The following is an 18803-nucleotide window of genomic DNA, read 5'->3' as shown; positions in this document are numbered from 1 at the left end:
ATGATCTGTCCAATATTGGTAGTGGGGTGTCCAGGTCCCCTGCTATTATGGTATTAGTATCTACCTCCTCCTTTAGGTCTAATAGAGTTTGCTTTATAAATCTGGCTGTCCCAGCTTTGGGTGCATATATATTTATGATTTTTATATCTTCTTGATGGATAAATCCTTTTATCATTATAAATTGGACTTCTTTATATCTCTTTTTATGGTTTTTGGTTTAAAGTCTATTTTATCTGATATAAAAATAGCTGCTCCAGCTCATTTTTCCTTTCTATTTGCATGGTGTATCTTTTTCCATCCTTTCACTCTTAGTCTATATGTGTCTTTACAGGTGAGGTGAGTCTCTTGAAGACAGCATATAGTTGGGTCCACCTTTTTAATCCAGTCAGTCAGTCTGTGTATTTTGGGTAGGGAATTAAATCCTCTTACATTAAGAGTTGTTATTGAAAGGTGTTGATTTACTCCCAGCATTTTATTGATTTTTGTTTGGATGTCTTAAGTATCTTTTGTTCCTTTCTTTCCGATTTACTGTTTGTCTTCTGTATTTGTTGTTCTTGGGATGGTAGATAAACTTTTTTTTCTCTTTAATGTTAGCATTTTTATTTTACTAGTGGGCTTTGTTTTTTCTTGAGTATTTATGACAGTGGTGGTTGTTTTTCAAGTACAAAACCCAGTACTCCCTTGAGAATTTCTTGTAAGGCTGGTTGTGTGGTAGTGAACTCCCACAGTTTTTGTTTTTCTGAGAAATATACTATTTGTCCTTCATTTCGGAAGGATAGCCTTGCTGGGTAAAGTATTCTTGGCTGTCAATCTTTGTCTTTTAGTATTTTGAATATATCATCCCATTCTTTTCTGGTTTTTAGGGTTTGTGATGAAAAGTCTGTTGTTAGTCTGATTGGAGCTCCCTTATTGGTGACTTGATGGTTGTCTCTTGCATCTTTTTATTTTATTTTATTTTATTTTATTTTATTTTATTTTATTTTATTTTATTTTATTTTATTTTTTTCGTCTTTTTGTGACCGGTAAGGGGATCGCAACCCTTGGCGTGGTGTCGCCCGCACCGCACTCAGCCAGTGAGCACACCGGCCATTCCCATATAGGATCCGAACCCACGGCAGGAGCGCCGCTGCGCTCCCAAGCGCCGCACTCTACCAAGTGCGCCACGGGGCCAGCCCTCTTGCATCTTTTTAGATTCTCTCTTTCTCTTTGAGTTTTGCCAATTTGACTATAAACTGTCTTGGAGAGGACCTTTTGGCGTTGAATATGTTTGGGGTTCTCTGAGCCTCCTGAATTGAAGATCTGTGCCTTTCCCTATACCTGGGAAGTTTTCTGCCATTATTTCATTGAATATGTTTTCAATGCTATTTCCTTTTTCTGCCCCTTCTGGAGTACCCATGATTTGGATATTTGAGCGCTTAAAGTTGTCTGTTATCTGTCTTAGATTTTCTTCAATGTTTTTGTTTTTTCTTTCTTTCTTTTTTTTTTTTTTTTGTCAACTTGTGTTATTTCAAGCAGCCCACCTTCAAGGTCAGAAATTCTCTCTTCTGCTTGTTCTAGCATGCTGGTTGAACTGTTGTGTTTTTTTATTTCATTGAATTAATTCTTCAGCTCCTCAAGTTCTGCTACATTCTTTTTCAGGGCATTGATTTCTTTGTACATTTCTTCTTTCAGGTCCTGTATACTTTTTCTCATTTCATTGTGTTGTCTGAGTTTCTTTGTATCTCATTTAGTTTCCTTAGAATTGTTGCTCTAAATTCTTTGTCATTTCAAGGACTTCCTGTCCTATAGAATCTAGAGCTTGAGATTTATTATTGCCCTTTGGTGGTGTACTTTCTTGATTTTTCATATTTCTGCTATCTTTCCTTTGGTGTTTTGTCACTGTGGCATGGGATTTCATGGTCCACTCATTCGACCCTATTGTCTGGCTAGGATCCCACAGGGACTGCCAATTTGGCACTGCTGCCTCAGTGCCTGTGGGAAGGAGGCTTGGGCCTCTCAGGGTTGCAGAGACTGGCCTGGGCTGGGAGTCCCACAGTGGCTCCTACCTGTTCTGATATGGGTGGCTCAGGGCCCTATAAGCCTGGAGGCTTTAGGGCCTCTCTGGACGGTGCACACTGGCCTGGGCTGGGGTTCCCATAGTGGTGCCTACCTGCTCCAGTGGCTCCAGTGCAGGTGCCTCAGGGCACGTGGGCCCGGCAGCTCTCGGGCCTCTCTGGGGGCCTCTCTCTGGGTGGTGCACATTCCATAGGGTGTTTTTAAATTACCCATTTTATTTTAAGATGACTGTTGCCTGAAATGTAGTTGTAAGAAATAATACAGAGGTCCTGTGCAGCCTCTGCCCAGTGGCCCCACAGGTAATGTTTTGAAAAACAGTGTGTCACAGCCAGGCTGTCAGCACAAATAGGTTGCAATTGTTTTCATCAGCACGGTATCTCATGGTGCTCTCTCATAGCCCGTTTCCCTGTGACTGCCACTTTCCTTAACCCTTGGCACTGTTAATCTGCTTTCCACTTCTATCTTGTTATTTCAGGAATACTACTCATGGAATCATACAAAATGGAACTTTTGGGCTTTGCTTTCATTTCTTTTTTTCACTGAGCATAATTCTCTGGAGATTCATCTAAATTATTAAGTATGCAAAAATTTGACTTATCATAAGGCTCAGAATATGGTCTGTTTTGATCAATGGTTTATGTGAACTCTAATGACTTTGGATGGAGTCTTTATAAATGCGAATTAGGTCAAGTTGGTTGCTCGTGTTGTTCCAATCTCTGTTAACTTTGCCTATTTTCTGTCTGCATGGTCAAGCATTTATTGAGGGAGGAGTATTGAAATCTCTAACCATAATTGTAGGTTTATCTATTTCTTTTTGCAATTCTGTCAGTTTTTATTTCATGTACTTTGAAGCTCCATTATTTGGTGCATAAATGACTGGGATGATTATTTCTCCTGTGGAATTGACCCTTTTACAATTAAGAAATGAACTTTTTTAATCTCTGGTAACATTCCTTGCTCTAAAATATACCTTGATATTAGTATAGCCACTTGAGCCTTCTTTGATTAGCATGGTATATTGTTTCCACCTTTCATCTTCAACCTATTGTCTTTATATTTAAAGTGTTTTTCTTGCGGACTTACTTTTTTATCCAAGCTGAAAAACTCTGCCTTAATTGGAGTATTCACACCATTGACATTTGATGTTGTTCTTGACAGGTTTAGTTTTAAATCCATCATCTTGCTTTTTTGTTCTATTTGTCCAATATATTTTTTGTTCACTGTTTTATCTTCTTCTGCCTTCTTTTGTATTAAACATATTTTATGATTCTGTTTTATCTCCATAGTTGGCTTTTTAGGTGTAACTCTTTGACTTGTTATTTTAGCAGTCTACATCAGAGCTTATTGCATACATCTGCAACAGGCTACCTTTAAATGATATTTTACCACTTTATGTATAATATAAAAATTTTACAGCAGTATACTTCTGTTTCTCCACTAATCTTTGTGCTACTGTTGTTACACATTTTACTTTTACATAGGTTATATACTATATGGCACCTTATTAATATTTTTGCTTAAAGAGATTTGAATATTAAGAGAGTAAACCTTATCTATTTACCCATGTAGTTACCATTTCCAGGGCTGGCCTTTTGTTTCTATAAGTCCATATTTCCATGTGATATCATATTTTTTTCTGCCTGAAAGATTTCCTCTAACATTTCTTGTAATGTGTTGATGCTGGTGATCAATTCTTTAAGTTTTTATACATGAAACAATCTTTACATTCTTGGAAGATAATTTTGCTGGGTATAGGCTTACCAACTGGCAGGTTTTTTGGGGGTTTTTGGGGTTTTTTAAAATTTCTCTTTTGAGGTAATTTTTGATTTACAAAAGTATTGGAAAGGTGATACAGGTACTTCTCATTGACCTTTTTGCTCACTTTCTCTTAATGTTAACATCTTAAATAGCTTTGGCAAAGCTACCAAAATGAAGAAATTAACATGGCACACACTCTTCCCTAGACTACAGTCTTTCTTTGGACTTCACCAGTTTTCCCATGCATGCACTTTTCCTGTTCCAGGATCCAGCCCAGGATCCACTCTGCATTTGGCTTCCACCCCTCTTTAGTCTCTTCCAGTCTGGAAGAGATTGTTTGTTTTTCATGACCCTGTCACTTTTTAACACTTCTGCTGAAATACTGTGCAGCATGTCCTCACTTGGGCTTGTCTGATGTTTTCTCATGTGATGACTTCTCATCACGGCCCCTCAGGATTGTGTGATACCAGCATTACTTATCACTGCTGATGCTAACCTTGATCACTTGGTTAAGGTGCTGTCTGCCAGATTTCTCCACTGTAAAGTTACAATTTTTTCCGTTTTAGTTTTCTACTTATTAGTAGTGAATCACTGAATCTAGTCTATAATCAATTAGAGGGGATGATGTTAACTGTAGTATTTTTGTAGATGCCCTTTATAGGCTAATGAAGTCCCTTTCTATTCCTAGTTTGCTAGGAGTTTTTTAATTATAAATGAATGTTTCATTTCATCACATTATTTTTCTGCATTTCCTAAATGACCATATAATGTTTCCTATTTAGTCTGTTAATATGTTGTTACATGGATTGATTTTTTAATGTGTCCAGCCTCGCACTGCTGGGAAGAACCTCACTGTGATGATGAGTAGTGTGCGTGTGCGTGTCCGTGTGCGCGTGCGCGTGCGCGCGTGTGTGTGTGCACGTGTGTGTGCGCATGTGCGTGTGTGTGTGTGCATGTGTGTGTGTGCGTGTGCGTGTGTGTGTGCGTGTGTGTGCTTGCGCACGCGCGTGTGGCTGGGTTCAATTTGCTCTTATTCTGTTGATGATTTTTGTGGTGATATTAATGAGTGATATTAATCTGTAGTTTTCACGAAATACCTGTGTCTGGTTTTGCTATTCGGTAAGGCAGGCCTAATGAAATAAGTTGGGTTAAGTTTCCTTTTGTTCTATTTTGTAGAGAAATTTGTTTAGAATTGGTGCTGTTTCTTCCTGAAATGCTTGGTAGAATTTGCTATTGAAACTATCTGTGATTAAAGTTGTATTTTTTAGAAGGCTTTAAATAAAATTTAACTTCTTTGGTGCTTGATTCAGGTTATCTGTTTCCTCGTGAGTGAGTTTTGTAAGTCTGTGTCTCTCAGGGACTGTGTTCATGTCGCCTGTGAGGTGGAAATGCCGACACAGCACTGCTCAGCCGGCACGCTTCCCTTCCTACTCAGTAATGCCACCTCCTCTCACACTCCTGATTCTGATCATTGTGTCTTATCTACTTTTCTTGGCCAGACTTTTTAGAGGTTTATCAGTTGTGGTAGGAAAAATTCCAAGACGGTCTCCAAGATTTCCCACCCCCTGCATAATCTTCCATAGTGTGACTTTGATGATTCTACTCCCACGATTAGGCTATGTTATATGGCACAGTTAAATTTAAGGTATGGAAATTATCGGGTGGGCCTCGGCTGGCTCCAGAAGGGGAATTCAGATACTTGAAGTACAAGACGGATTTAAGTCACTCTTTCTGGCTTGAATATGGAGGCAGCCGTATGGCAGGGAGTGGGGGAGCTGAGCACTACCACTGCCTGACAGCAGCAGGAGACCTGGGCCTCAGTCCTAAGCCACCAGAATTGATTCTCCCTAGAGCCTCCAGAAGAGAATGCAGCCTGCTGGCACACTTTCATCCTTTTGAGACCCTGAGCAAAGAATACAGCAATGCCAAGCCTGGACCACTGATGTGCAGAACTGTGAGATAGTAATGGGTGTTCTCTTAATCCCCTAAGTGTTGCTTTGCTTCCCATGGATTTGTCACCCCTTTTCCCCTGGGTGATGGAGCAGCCAAAGATTACTCAAAGCCCATCTCTTCTGAGCAGTGAGAAGCCCCAAAAAGGGGTTAACCTCCCGGAACACTCAAGATAGAGGCATTCCTTCCATTTGGGAAATTAACCACAAATTGGGGTTCTCTTCCCACATTTATTCTCCAGACCAGGAAGTTACAGGAAGAGAACATAGGTGGGATTTTTTCTAAGTACAGTTTAAGAAGTTTAACAATAGAAGCTGGTAACATTCAAGTAAGACAAGCAAGGTGACATTCTATAATGCAATTAAGTTGATCCATTAATAAAAGCTTGATTTTAGCAAACATTCTCTTCTTACAGCAATTTCCCAGTATCTTTAGATATCAATCAGTAACCTGTCTGTCTTTGAGCCAGCAACCTTGCTGTGTTAAAATTCTTTATCTTACAACAGAGACTATAGCCTGGAGAAAATTTTCTGTCCTTTGCAAGGTCAATATTTGAAACTGCAAGGCTTTGGAAAACCAGACCCTGAGAAGTACATTTGCTTTATGCATACTCCACACCTAAGTTTGTGATCAGTTGTTATGTAGCAATGTAAAACTAATAGGTTGCTTTTATTGGGCTTTTCAAAGAAGCAGCTTTTTGTTTTATTTATCTTTTTTTAATTTCACTGATTTCTTCTGTAATGTTAATTTTTTCCTTCCTCTGATTCCTTTGATTTAAATTTGCTTTTCTTTTTCTAGTTTCTTAAGGTACAGTCTAGATAACTGATTCTAGTTCTTTTTCTTTGCAATATAAGCATTTAATGCTATAAATTTCCATCAAAGCAGGTTTTTACTTGTATTACTACACACATTTGATAGATTGTATTTTCATTTCCACTGCAAAATAATTTTTAATCTCCTTTGAGATTTTCTCCTTGACTTACATAAACCTAGACATGTGTTGATTAATTTAAAAATATTTGGAGATTTTCCAGGTGTCTTTCTATTATTGATTTTTAGTTTAATTACACTATAGTCTAAAGACCTACTTTGCATGATTTGTATTCTTTTAAATTTGTTAATTTTTGGTTTTGGGCCCAGAATGTGTTCTGTTTTGCTGAATGTTTCATATGTATTTGAGAAGAATGTGTATTCTGCTATTTTTTTGAGTATATTGTTCTTTAATTATAAATCACATCAAATTCATTGATGTTATTGTTCAGGTCATTCATATTTACATATTTTCTGATGATTTGTTCTTTCAAGTACTTGGAGAAAACTTAAATTTTTTGGCTATATACATTTGTCTGTTTCTCATTTCAGATCAGTTTTTGCCTCATGTATTTTGAATCTCTGTTGATAAGTGTCTACACATTAAGGATTGTTTTGTTCTCTTGGAGAATTCATGCCTTTGTCATTATGTAACATCCATCTTTATTCCAAAAAATATCCCTTGTCTACTTTGTTCAAAATTAATGCAGTAACTCCAGCTTTCTTTTGCTTAATGTTGCATGGTATTTCTCTCTCTCTCTCTCTCTCTCTCTATCTATCTATCTCTCTTTTTCTGTGTCTTTTAACCTGTGTCTTTTTATTTAAAGTGGCTTTCGTGCATCAGATAGTTCAGTTTTGCTTTTTTGTACAAGCTGACAATCCGTGTGTTTTATCTGCTATGCTTAGATTGTTAGCATATAATGTGATTATTGATAAAATTGGATTAAAATTTCTGGCTAGCTTTTTAAAATTCATTTCATCTGCTTTTTGTTTTCTTTTCCCTCTTTTCCTGTATTCACTGTTTAATTAAGAATTTTTATGCTTCCATTTTATCTTCTCTCTTGACTTATTTATAGCCATTTAAAAACTTTTTTGTGATTATTTTAGGATTTACAATTTACAGTATTACACTAATTCATATGTAGTATAAAAGCCTTTTAACATTATATTCAGAATTTCTTCCCTACATCTCTTCTACAGTTCCTATATACTTTTCACTCAGTGCTAAAAGTCTGCAAGTTAAGAATGTAATTAGATGGGTTGAACCCATGGACTATGTCTGGATGTACCTGAAGAAAAAAATATCCCATTTATATTTAAAATTTTAAATTGCATTCTTAAAGATTATTCAGTTCAGTGACCCATGTAAGGCAATTATTCTCAAGTTTTCTCCAGCACCTCATTTGCAAACATATGAGCTAATTAACTTTTTGCATAATTAGTATACATATAGTCCCCTACTTAAGAGGGGATGGTTTGACTTGTGATTTTCTCTTTTTTTGCTTTAAGGTGGTGTGAAAGCAGTATCCATTCAGTACAACACTCTCTCGAGATGCTAGGCAGTGGCAGTGAGCCGCAGCTCCCAGTGGCCATGCAATCACAAGGATGAACAACCCACACTCTATAATGTTCTTTGTTGCCAGATTATTTTGCCTAATTGTATGCTAATGTAGGGATATTGGATAGTAAATATATTTTTATCATGCATTCTTCTCTGAAAACAATGGAATTGCAAAAAAAAAAAATGAAAACAAAAAGACAAAAAAAAAATCATCATTGAAAGAAGAAGTAATCACAAATCTGGCAACACCAGGAAGAAGAGAAATTATAGTGAAATAGTGATAAAATTAAAAGAAAACACATGTAATTATCTACAATTCTTTTATAAGGTGCAGAGTTTTGCAACAATAGACAGGTGCTTCCAGAAACTTCTGACTTGGTCCAACGCTGTGTGTGTGTGTACATGTCTATGTGTGTGTGTGAGTTGGTTGGGGCAAGGGGAATGAGGTCTAGAGGCCCATCCCAGAACCCAGTTACTGCTGAGAGTGAAAGGGAGCCGATGCTGAGGAAGACATCACAGGGACAGGCCCCGCTGCATGAGTCAGATCATGGATGTGTTGGTTAGAAGTAGATCACGATCTGCTACTAATCATGGAAAAGGAAACACTAAATCACTGTACCTACCCGTGGCTTACGAAGGCCTCTTACAAATCCACACCGATGTCCCACTCAGTGCAGAATCAGAAGACATGCACTGCTGGAGATTCACAGTCATTCAAAAGACGGTGACAGTGCTGCAGAGGGAAGCAAAGCAGGGGTGGAGGAGGAGGCTCCCACTGCTTGTGGCCCCACTGTGCATCCAATGGGGGCCACTCTTGTTAACTTGGGGGAGTGCCAACAAGCTAATAGCATCCCATTTGGGCAGAGTCTGAGGTAGTGAGGAGGCAAGCAGTGCTGAGGTCTGAGGGAAGAGTGTTCTAGGGACTGGACACACAAGAGCAGGGGAGCAGGCTTGGATGTGCGAAGGACAGCACCAGGGGCATGTGGCAAGAGTTGGGTTTGTTGATTGAGAGGAACCCCAAACTATGGGGCCTTCACAGTCCAACCCAAGATCTTGGTGGTCATCTGAATGAGGTGGGAAGTTTCTGGAGGGATCTTTGCAAGGCTTGACCTGACCCCCACCTTCAAAGAGCTGTGTCGGCTCTTAGATGGAGAATAGTCTTCAGAGATGGCAAAATGGGGTTAGAATCTAGGTATGTTTTTATGGATTTTTTAAATGGAGTGAATATGTAGTGTGACAGGAAGAGAAGAAAGATGACATTTGCTGAGCTGGGTACCATGCAGATAGACTGCTCATTACAGAGGAGGACACAAGAGAAGCAGTGGTTATGGGACCTGGAGGTCTGAAATGCCTCTGCTGTCTGCATGGACATAGTGAGATGATGCTATGATATGGCTCTGAAATTCCAGAATGTGATCAAGACTGTGTGAGACATGGGTAGTATTTAAACTCCTGAAACTAGGTGAGATCCTCTAGGGAAATGAAAGAAGAGAAGGGAGGAGATCTCAGGGCTGTGCTGTGGGCACACTCACTTCTGGAGGTGCAAAGAGGAGGAGAACTCACAGACAAGGCTGCAGAGACTGCTCAGTACCAAGCCCTGGGTGCAGGTGGGGGTAGGCAGTCAAGGGCTCTATGAATATGCTGAGCCAGCCCATTTGTGCTGAGCCTGTCTCTGTTGGCGCTGCTCTTACAGTAGGGCAAACCCCCAAAGTGCCCCAATCAGCACTGAATTAGAGCTGCAAATGGGACCTATGCCTCTGCCTACAAATGCAGGTAGAGGATAGGTGTCCCAAGAAAACTACAAATACTTTTCTATGATCTTAAACTAATTGAAAAAGATTTGAGGTCCAAATTAAAATCGTCCCAGGGAAGATAAAAGAAACCTGGAAAGAGATCATGTGACAAGAGAGGAGCTATAAAGCAGGGTTGGAGATGTCAGGTGGAGAAAAGGAGAATAAGGTCATAAAAAATGAAAGATGCATCACAAGTAGCAATTATAGAGTCTAATGTACTGTAACATTGTCAGGAACATGAAAACAAGGTTAGTGATACTGAGAAATGCACCCATACAGTGAATAGCTAGTAAGAAGAAAATAATAGATATGTAAATTGAACAGGGTGTTCACAAATGCATAATTAATGTTCCTGAGGGGGGAAAAAAGAGAACAAAGCAAATAGAACAAAATACGTAAAGGCAGTATTGAAAAAAATCCTGAATCAAAGGACAACTGAATCTGGAGATCAGGTGCCAGGAAAACAGGACACAAGACATATGTGAATAATGTTATAATGAATCAGGAAGAAAAAAATTAAAACAAGAAAAGTATGCTCAAGATGATTCCTTGTGTTCAACATATTACTAGAGGCCCTTGAGAGTATAAAGTTAGGATTTTCTACACAGAAAACCCAAAAGACAGGATCTGTAGAAAAATACTATTAAAATAATAAAGTTTTCGTAACATAGCTAGATATAAGATCAATAGTAAAAAAAAATGATTTCTATATACCAGTAATGGAGTTATATAATTTAAATATAAATATGTTTGTATTTAATTTAAATATATCATTGTCCATAGCAACAGAAATACCCACATATCAAGAACTAAATCTAACAAAAGACTTGCTAAGACTTTATGGAAAAAATTCAGTATTTTATTGTAGGATAGACAAATTGAAATAAAACTTCATGAGGGCAAAACCTTTGGTTTTCTAACTGCTCTACTTTCAGGTAGCCACAATGAGCTAAATAAATGAAGATGAATAATATATTTTAGTCAAAATACCAACAGTGTTTGTTGAGGAACTCTTCAAATTGATTCTGTAATTTACATGAAAGCACAAAGACCCAAGACTAGTCAACGTGTGTGGAAAAGAACACTAATCAGGCACTTTTCTCCTTGTGACCAACGCTATTGTATTAGCCTTCCATTTATTTGTAAGAGATTACCACAAATTTAGTGGCTTAAAACAAAACATTTGTAATCCAGCAGTTTCTGTAAGTCAGGTGTGGTTTCGCTGGGTCCTTTGTTTGGAGTGAGCTTCATCCTCATCTGGAGACTTGACTGGGGAAGAACCTACTTCCAAACTGAGTCAGGTCGTTGACAGAATTTATTATTTGCTGCCTGTACAGCTAATGGTGGCTCGCTTCTTTCAGACCTGAGGAAAATATCTTCATGAAAAGCCCAGTGTTTCTTTCAAGGTCTTTCACTTGTCTAAATCAGGGCTGCCCAGGATAATCTTTCTTTGGATTAACTTGAAATCAACAGATTTGGTATTTTAATCACATTTGCAAAATCCATTCACCTTTGCCATTTTTTATAAAGTAACTTAGTCACAGAAGTGACAGGTCATGTTCTATTGGTTAGACTAAGTCACAGGTTTTGCCCGCACTCAAGAGGAGGGAGTTATACAAATGTGTGACTAATTGAGGGTCACTTTTGCAGGAGGTGTCTGCCACAGATATAATGGGCAAGACCTTGTGGTAATTGTAGGAATCAATATGCACACATACAACCTTGCAAATATGAACACACAAATAAAAGAGATGTGGCATCGCAGGTGACTGGAGCTGGCAATAAGTGATGTTGTAACAACTAATCATGGAATGTCAAAAACTTGATTTGAAGAAGAATCAATTTTATATAAGGATAACTTTAAAAAAGTAAAATTTGTATAAGAAAACTTGATGTTTTGGGGTTAGGGAAGAAATTCTCAAAGATGACACAAACAGCACCAACAATAAAATAAAAGGTTGGTAAATTAAATTTCCCTAAATTAAGAACTTATTTTCATGAATGGATGGCATAAAAAGACAAGTCTTCCCAGGTAAAACTCGGAGAATAAGACGGAGAATATCAAGCGTGTGCTGTTCTGAGCATTGCTTGCTAATTACCGAGCCGTGGCTGGTTTGGGGGGGTATTAAGCTTAGGCTATTTTAAAAGGAGATCAGGGTGGGTATGTTTGTAAAGGTGAGAGAAGAGATGGAGATCAGAAGGAGAGGAAATGTAAGGAAATAACAATAAAGATGAAAGGAGGTTCAAAGGATGTTCTTGGTACCTGATGTGTAATAAGGAAGTTAGGGTATCTATGACATGGTGTAAATAATTGATTTTGAAAGAGCATACTCTGGGAATAATGCAGGGGTAAATTATGGAAGACATGACTATTCTCTAGAGGAGTTAGGATGTTAAAAACGTGTCTGTAAGCTTCCAGTCTTTCCACTGAAATGGGATGGCAAATTCAGATGGAAACGTCTCTAGAGCTTACACATTAGAAATATATGAGTGTTCTATAAAGGCTTGTTATTTTCTTAATTTTCTGGGAAGATCTCTATACCTGGAAAAGGATTATACTTTTAAAACATAAGATAATATTTGTTGGCAAATTTTGAAACAGAAACCTAGAATTTTGAAATTCTAAATTTGCTTATATATCTGTTATTTCATGAACGTGGCCAAAAAGATACTGTCCAGCAGCTGGTTAGCATTTTTAGGGGAAAAAAATAACATCTCTATCACCTTCCTTTTTCAACAATAATTTACTATCTACCTACTGATTCATTAAAATGATGTTTATACAAACATAAAGTTTAGTAAGATGGAGAACATGGTCTTTAAGTGAACCATGTCCTTGGATTGTACAGTAAGTGCTTGAGTTGTGAGCACAGAATGAGTTTACTTTCTCTGACAAACATGTAAATACACATCGACATAGATTATTTAAATGGTACAACAAAGAAACTTGTGCACTTACTCCCCTTGATGCTTCTGAGCCAGGTAACCTCTCTTATCCCTGCCCAGCAACTGTCTTTCTTCTATGAATAAAGCCCTGTCTTCTGGGAACTCTCCTCCTGCCATGGCCACCCTGGGATCTGCCATTTTCTTATATGGACCTTCCCTAACTGAAGGTTACTTGTCCAAGGATGGGCAGCCATGCAACCTAAGCCAATTATAGTGTCCACTGTCTTTGCCCGACTCTGACCTGTCTGAAATGGACCCTGTCGGAGTCCTTCCAAGCATGTGAACTTGGAATCAGGCAGAGCAGATGCATGTCAGGGCTCCTGGTGGTAGGAACCACCCGAAATGGAACTTACTAACTCTAAAATAAACAAATAACAAATAAATAGAAAAGCCTTAACTATTGTACTGTTTGGTGGTTTAAAACACTTTTGTAATTCCTCCTTACAATCACCCTCAACCTGGGGTAAATTATTGTTAATATATTCAATGGTAAAAAGAAATTACCGAGAAGGATTGTTGCCTAATAAAGTAAATAAAGCAAGTATTTGGGATTTAAAAATCTGGCTTTAGCTCCTAATCCTCCCCTGAATAAGTGTGGAAGAGCCATCCTCCAGGGTCATTCTGCAGCCTCCCTCAGTAACTGCCACCCACATGCACACCTCCACCCCACACCCAGTGCTGGGACTGAATATGCTGCAGCCTCCCTCCTTCACTGGCGGCAGCAGCGTGCACACCTCCACCCCTGCACCCAGGCCTGGTTCTCTGGTGCTGATGTTTCCCCCCGGTGAGGCACCCACTTCTGGGAAATGCAGAGCCTCAGCAGAGTACCCAGGTTCCAGGGATGTCCAGGTAGACCTCTGAGTCAGGTAAAGGAGTATGCTGAGCACAGGTGTGGGAGCCCCACTCACCTCGTGTAGGGAGGAAGCAGATGGCTTTGCTAAAATGAACTGCATGTCTGCTCTGGTTTATCTTTGGTTTGTCCCTCTTCAGTAACCCACAATGGTGATAACTGAAGAAATTATTCTATTCTTTGGATATTCCATTTGGGCCATGTTCAGAACTCCTAGGATGATTTATTATGTTTTGTTTTTCTATCTGCTCACTTGTTTTTTTTTTGTTTTCTGCTAGGTTTTTGATTGAAATGTTATGTAAAATTTCATAGGCGTTAAGAATTTCTCCCCAGAAAATGATGTAACCTTCGCATTCATATTACTTAGAATCTTTTATTGATTTAGGTTAATCATGCTGAGTCCTTTGTACTGAAATGCTAATTTGCTGTAAATTTTAAATGTTTCTTGGAAAATGGGATCAATGTTGATTTTCTTTCAACGGTCCTGCATATTAATACAACAGAACACTGCATCCTGCAGAAAAATTCTAATATATTGAAAGGAAGAGTTTCCATGTGGGCCCAATATAGTCTTCCTGTCAATATTTTAAGTAAAAATGGGACTTCAGTGATGATCTTTTTATTCAGCATCTACTAAGTAGGCAACATTGGTAAATAAAAGAGATATATTCTATAACCTAACCAGTTTCTTGGTTTGAAGACAGATATTATATTAGTAATTATAGAGATAAATCCATAATAATTGTTGGGAGGATATTAAGGAAGACTTCCTGGGGAACTAAGTAACTTCTAAGCTGAGATTCAAAGGTGAGTGAATAAGAACTGTCTGGATGCAGAGAAAAGGGAAAGAAGAGAATCCTAGGCAGAAGGGAAGAGATTCAGAGGCCCGGGGGAAGGATCTTGGACAGTCTGGGTAGACCAGGCGTCCGAGTGTGGCAAGTGCCGGGTGTCTGATGGAGAACAGTGTGGACCATCATAAAAGTGTGGCAACCACACAAGGGCCACAGACACTGGTGGGGGGTTATAAGGAGAAGGAGGTAATGGTACTTGCATTTTAGAAAGATCTTTTTGATGGCAGGACATAGAATGGTTTGGAGCAGAGAAGGACTGGTCATTGGGAGACATGCTTGGGTCATGATAGAAGATGGTGCCTCGGACTGGTCGGAAAGGATTTGAGAGCCATGTAGCAGCTAGAACCATTGAGGAGAGAAAGGAGGATTCCAGGATGGTTCTGGGTTTCCTCCCTGAAGAAGTGAGAGGAGGACCTGAATGAAGAGCAGGTACTGGTGTGGGGAATATGACTTGAGTTTCAAGTACTGGAAGGCTGAATCCAGCAGGCAGAAGAGGTGGAGGATGCACATGGGCAGAACAGGGACAGACAATTTCAGCAGGAGGTTGTCTAGCAAAGAAATGAATATAGAGGCTTTTGGAATGAAATGTGCAACGTTTTCAGCATGCACCCTTCCCCAAGCCCCAGGGAATCTCATGGGATCTCTAGTAACATGCACATTGCTCCCAACCCATTCATGGTATGGCTTTGCCTTAGTAGGAGGGAGCAGAATGTCATGAAGTGAGTGCTTTTACTTGTTTCTGGGTTGGTGCATTTTAAGTGCTGGAGTCATGAAAGGATAGATAAATATAAAAATATTAAATAAAACATAAAGTACAAAATTGATAATTTAAAATTCATATCACAAAGTAAAAATATAAAATGTTTCCACAAGTTTATGTATGATATGATAGCTCTGTTATTACTGGGGAAAAAAATCCCTGAAAATGACTGTGGGTCTGTGTAGGGGTGGAGTTTACCTGTAACCCTTGATTTTAATCAAGAAACATACAGAGAGACTCAGAAAATCATGACCTGTCATGGAACAAATGTGCCTGTCTATTCCCTCTATCAGTTAATATGTTTGCTTTTGTGCCCTTTATAGTGACCAGTAAAATGCCTTGCATAGCCATGGATACTACAAAAATTAAGTTTAAGAACACCAGCATTTTGATCCTTTTCCTGATTTGACATTGTTGTAGTTGTACATTTTTATCCAAGCCATTCATTTAGGAAAATTAATTGTAAATTATTTCCCTGAATTATTTTCCCATGAAAGTTGTCTTAATTTTGACAATACTTTATTACAGGTGACTATGTTGTCATGACTATATATTTTGAATTGAGTAGAAGAATGGGATACTTCACTATTCAGACATACATTCCCTGTATACTGACTGTGGTTTTATCCTGGGTATCATTTTGGATCAAAAAAGATGCTACACCAGCAAGAACAGCATTAGGTGAGTTTTAAAAATCTCTCCCACCATTTCATGTAATTTTAATATAAAATCATTCGTAAAAAAATCTTCAAGAAAAAGACAATCTAAATGTGAGTGATCTAATTCGAGAATTACTGGAACCATGCTTTGACTGTTTTAAAAGTAGTCAAGTTAGGTTGTTCATTCTGACAATGGAATTCCATGTGTGCTACTTAAATTAGGAGTAAGAGGTTTAGAATAAATCAATTGTGTCATCTGATGCTATACTCTAATACTGTGTCATCACAAAAATAGAGGCATATCCCAGAAACTGCCAACTCAAAAGTCTCACTACATTAGGGTGAGAAAACAGAACTTGCCACGCACTTTTGAGAACTGAAGACACAGTACTGGTAAAATAGTCTTTCAACAAAAGATGCTCTGCTTGTACACACCAACTTTACCAGCAAACAAAAACTATGATCATTCTTTTCAGCTGTGATGCACAAGCTGAACCTCAATCTTTTTGTGAATTTTTTTATGCTCACAAAGTTCTCTTAATAAGACACTGAATTTCTGTAGTTTTATAATTGTGCATCATGTTTTATATCAGTTTTTCTTTATCATAAGAATTTTGCCTTACTTTCAATGTGTTGATTTTTGAAGTCAGGTAATATATAAATCTAAATATAGAGGTTGTTTTTCCCCAAAAAAATTATTCAGAAAAGAGGTAGCTGCCTCAATTTCAAATTCTTGCAGAATCTCTTTTATTTACATTGTGCTTTCTCTGTTTTTTTTAAAAGTTTTTTATATGATTGTTCAATAACAATGCACTGTTTGCACAAGATTAACTAGCCTATAATATCCTCTGACTATACTAGGTTTTCATGCTTATATAAAATACTTGATAGAATTGGTAAGTCATCAGGCAAAGATTAATACAAATTTAGTAACTTTGTTATGACCTCACAGTTCCAAATCTTACATGTCATTGTACACAAGATGTTTAAAGATCAACTTCAAAAAAATATAATGTATAGTTCTGTTTGCACAACTTGAGACTATGAAAGTCCTACAAAAAACAGTTGTCGTGGTATCAAGAGCACAGAAATACTAGAATTACACAGTGCTATCAGACAATAGATTCACAGCCTAGAAAAGTAAAGAAGCTTCATTAACACTAAGATGTTTGGTCGAAACACTAGAAAGGCTGTGACTAGAAATAATGGGGTACTCTAGACTTCGTTTAATAAAGCTCGATCCAAGTAACAACAAGATCAGGGAGAGAACCATCGGTGAAGTAACTGTTTGTCATAAGAAAGCATTTAACATGCTTTTTAAAAAGATAACATAGCTCAGACTTTTTATAATATATCACCCACAATATTAAGTATACAATAAGAAATTATTAAACATACTAAGCAGGAAATTTTGACCCATGATGAAGAAAAAAAGATGTAATAGAAGAAAACAACTCTAATGTTGAGTCAGTAGACATGGGCTTTAAAACAGCTGTTACAATAATGTTCAAGGACTTAAAAGGAAAATGTGACTTTAATGGGTTATCTCACCAGAGAAAATACATAAGGAAAAAACTCTAGAATACAATGTATAATATCTTCGTTAAAAAATTCACTAAATGGTTGTAAGAACAGATTGAAGATGGAAGGGGGGAAAAGGTTATGTAAAATTGAAGACCATTAAATAATATTTATCTAATCTGAATAACACAGGCAGAGTATCAGTGATCTATGATACAATATGAATGTGTAATATAATTGTCACTGAGATTTCAGAATGAGAAGAGAAAAAGAATGAAATCTATAATTTTTGAAGCAATGTGCTTAAGAAATGTATCAATTTGGTGGAAAATGTGATTAAGAAATTTCTTAATTTGGCGAAAAAGGCAACCTACAAATTCAAACATCTTAGTGAAATTCAAGCAAAAGAAATTTTATAAAACTGTACAGTAAAAAAACAAATAATCCTATTAAAAAATGAGCAAAGGAGATGAACAGACATTTTTTAAAGGAAGACACACATATGATCAACAGGTACATGAAAAAATGCTCAGCATCACTAATCATCAGGGAAATGTAAAACAAAACCACCCTGAGATATCATCTCACCCCAGTTAGACTGGCCATTATTAAAAAGACCAAGAATAACAGATGCTGGCAAGGATGGGGGGAAAGGGGAACTCTTCTACACTGTTGGTGGGACTGCAAATTAGCACAGCCATGATGGAAAACAGTATGGAGGTTCCTCAAACAACTGCAGATAGAACTACCATACAATCCAGCAATCCCACTGCTGGGTACATATCCAAAGGAATGGAAATCATCATGTTGTAGAGATACCTGCACTCCCATGTTCATCACAGCTCTATTTACAGTAGCCAAAATATGGAACCAACCTAAGCGTCCATGAACAGATGGCTGGATAAGGAATATGTGGTATCTATACACAATGGAATACTACCCAGCCATAATAAAGAATGAAATTCTGCCATTTGCAGCAACATGGATGAGCCTGGAGAAACTTATGTTAAGTGAAAAAAGCCAGACAAGGAAAGAGAAATACTGAATGTTCTCACTCATAACTGGGTGCTAAGAAAGAAAGAAGGAAGGAGGGACGGAGGGCAGGAGGGAGGGAGGAAAGGAGATAAAAAAGAAAGGACCACCATATGTTGAACTTTCAGAAGGAGAGAACAAACCCAAGGGTGCTAGAGATGGGGGGAGGGACGGAGGGGGTTGGGGAAGTCATAGGTCAGGTAAAGGGCATAAAGAAAAATCACAATTTGTAATAATGAATATGCTAATAATAAATA

At 37.9% G+C, this 18803-nt stretch overlaps 1 protein-coding gene across 1 annotated transcript in view; it reads left to right on the top strand.

Moving 5' to 3' along the window:
• GABRG3 (gamma-aminobutyric acid type A receptor subunit gamma3) overlaps positions 1-18803 on the top strand; it is a 606025-nt gene that overhangs the window by 575973 nt on the left and 11249 nt on the right. The window contains exon 7 of the mRNA XM_063090201.1: positions 15863-16015. Coding sequence (XP_062946271.1) covers positions 15863-16015 — 153 coding nt within the window. The remainder of the gene's footprint in view (positions 1-15862; positions 16016-18803) is intronic.

This window comes from Cynocephalus volans, chromosome 3 (genome assembly GCF_027409185.1).
Source record: "Cynocephalus volans isolate mCynVol1 chromosome 3, mCynVol1.pri, whole genome shotgun sequence".
In the NCBI taxonomy this organism is placed as follows: domain Eukaryota; kingdom Metazoa; phylum Chordata; class Mammalia; order Dermoptera; family Cynocephalidae; genus Cynocephalus; species Cynocephalus volans.
This window is presented reverse-complemented; position numbering and strand designations above follow the sequence as displayed.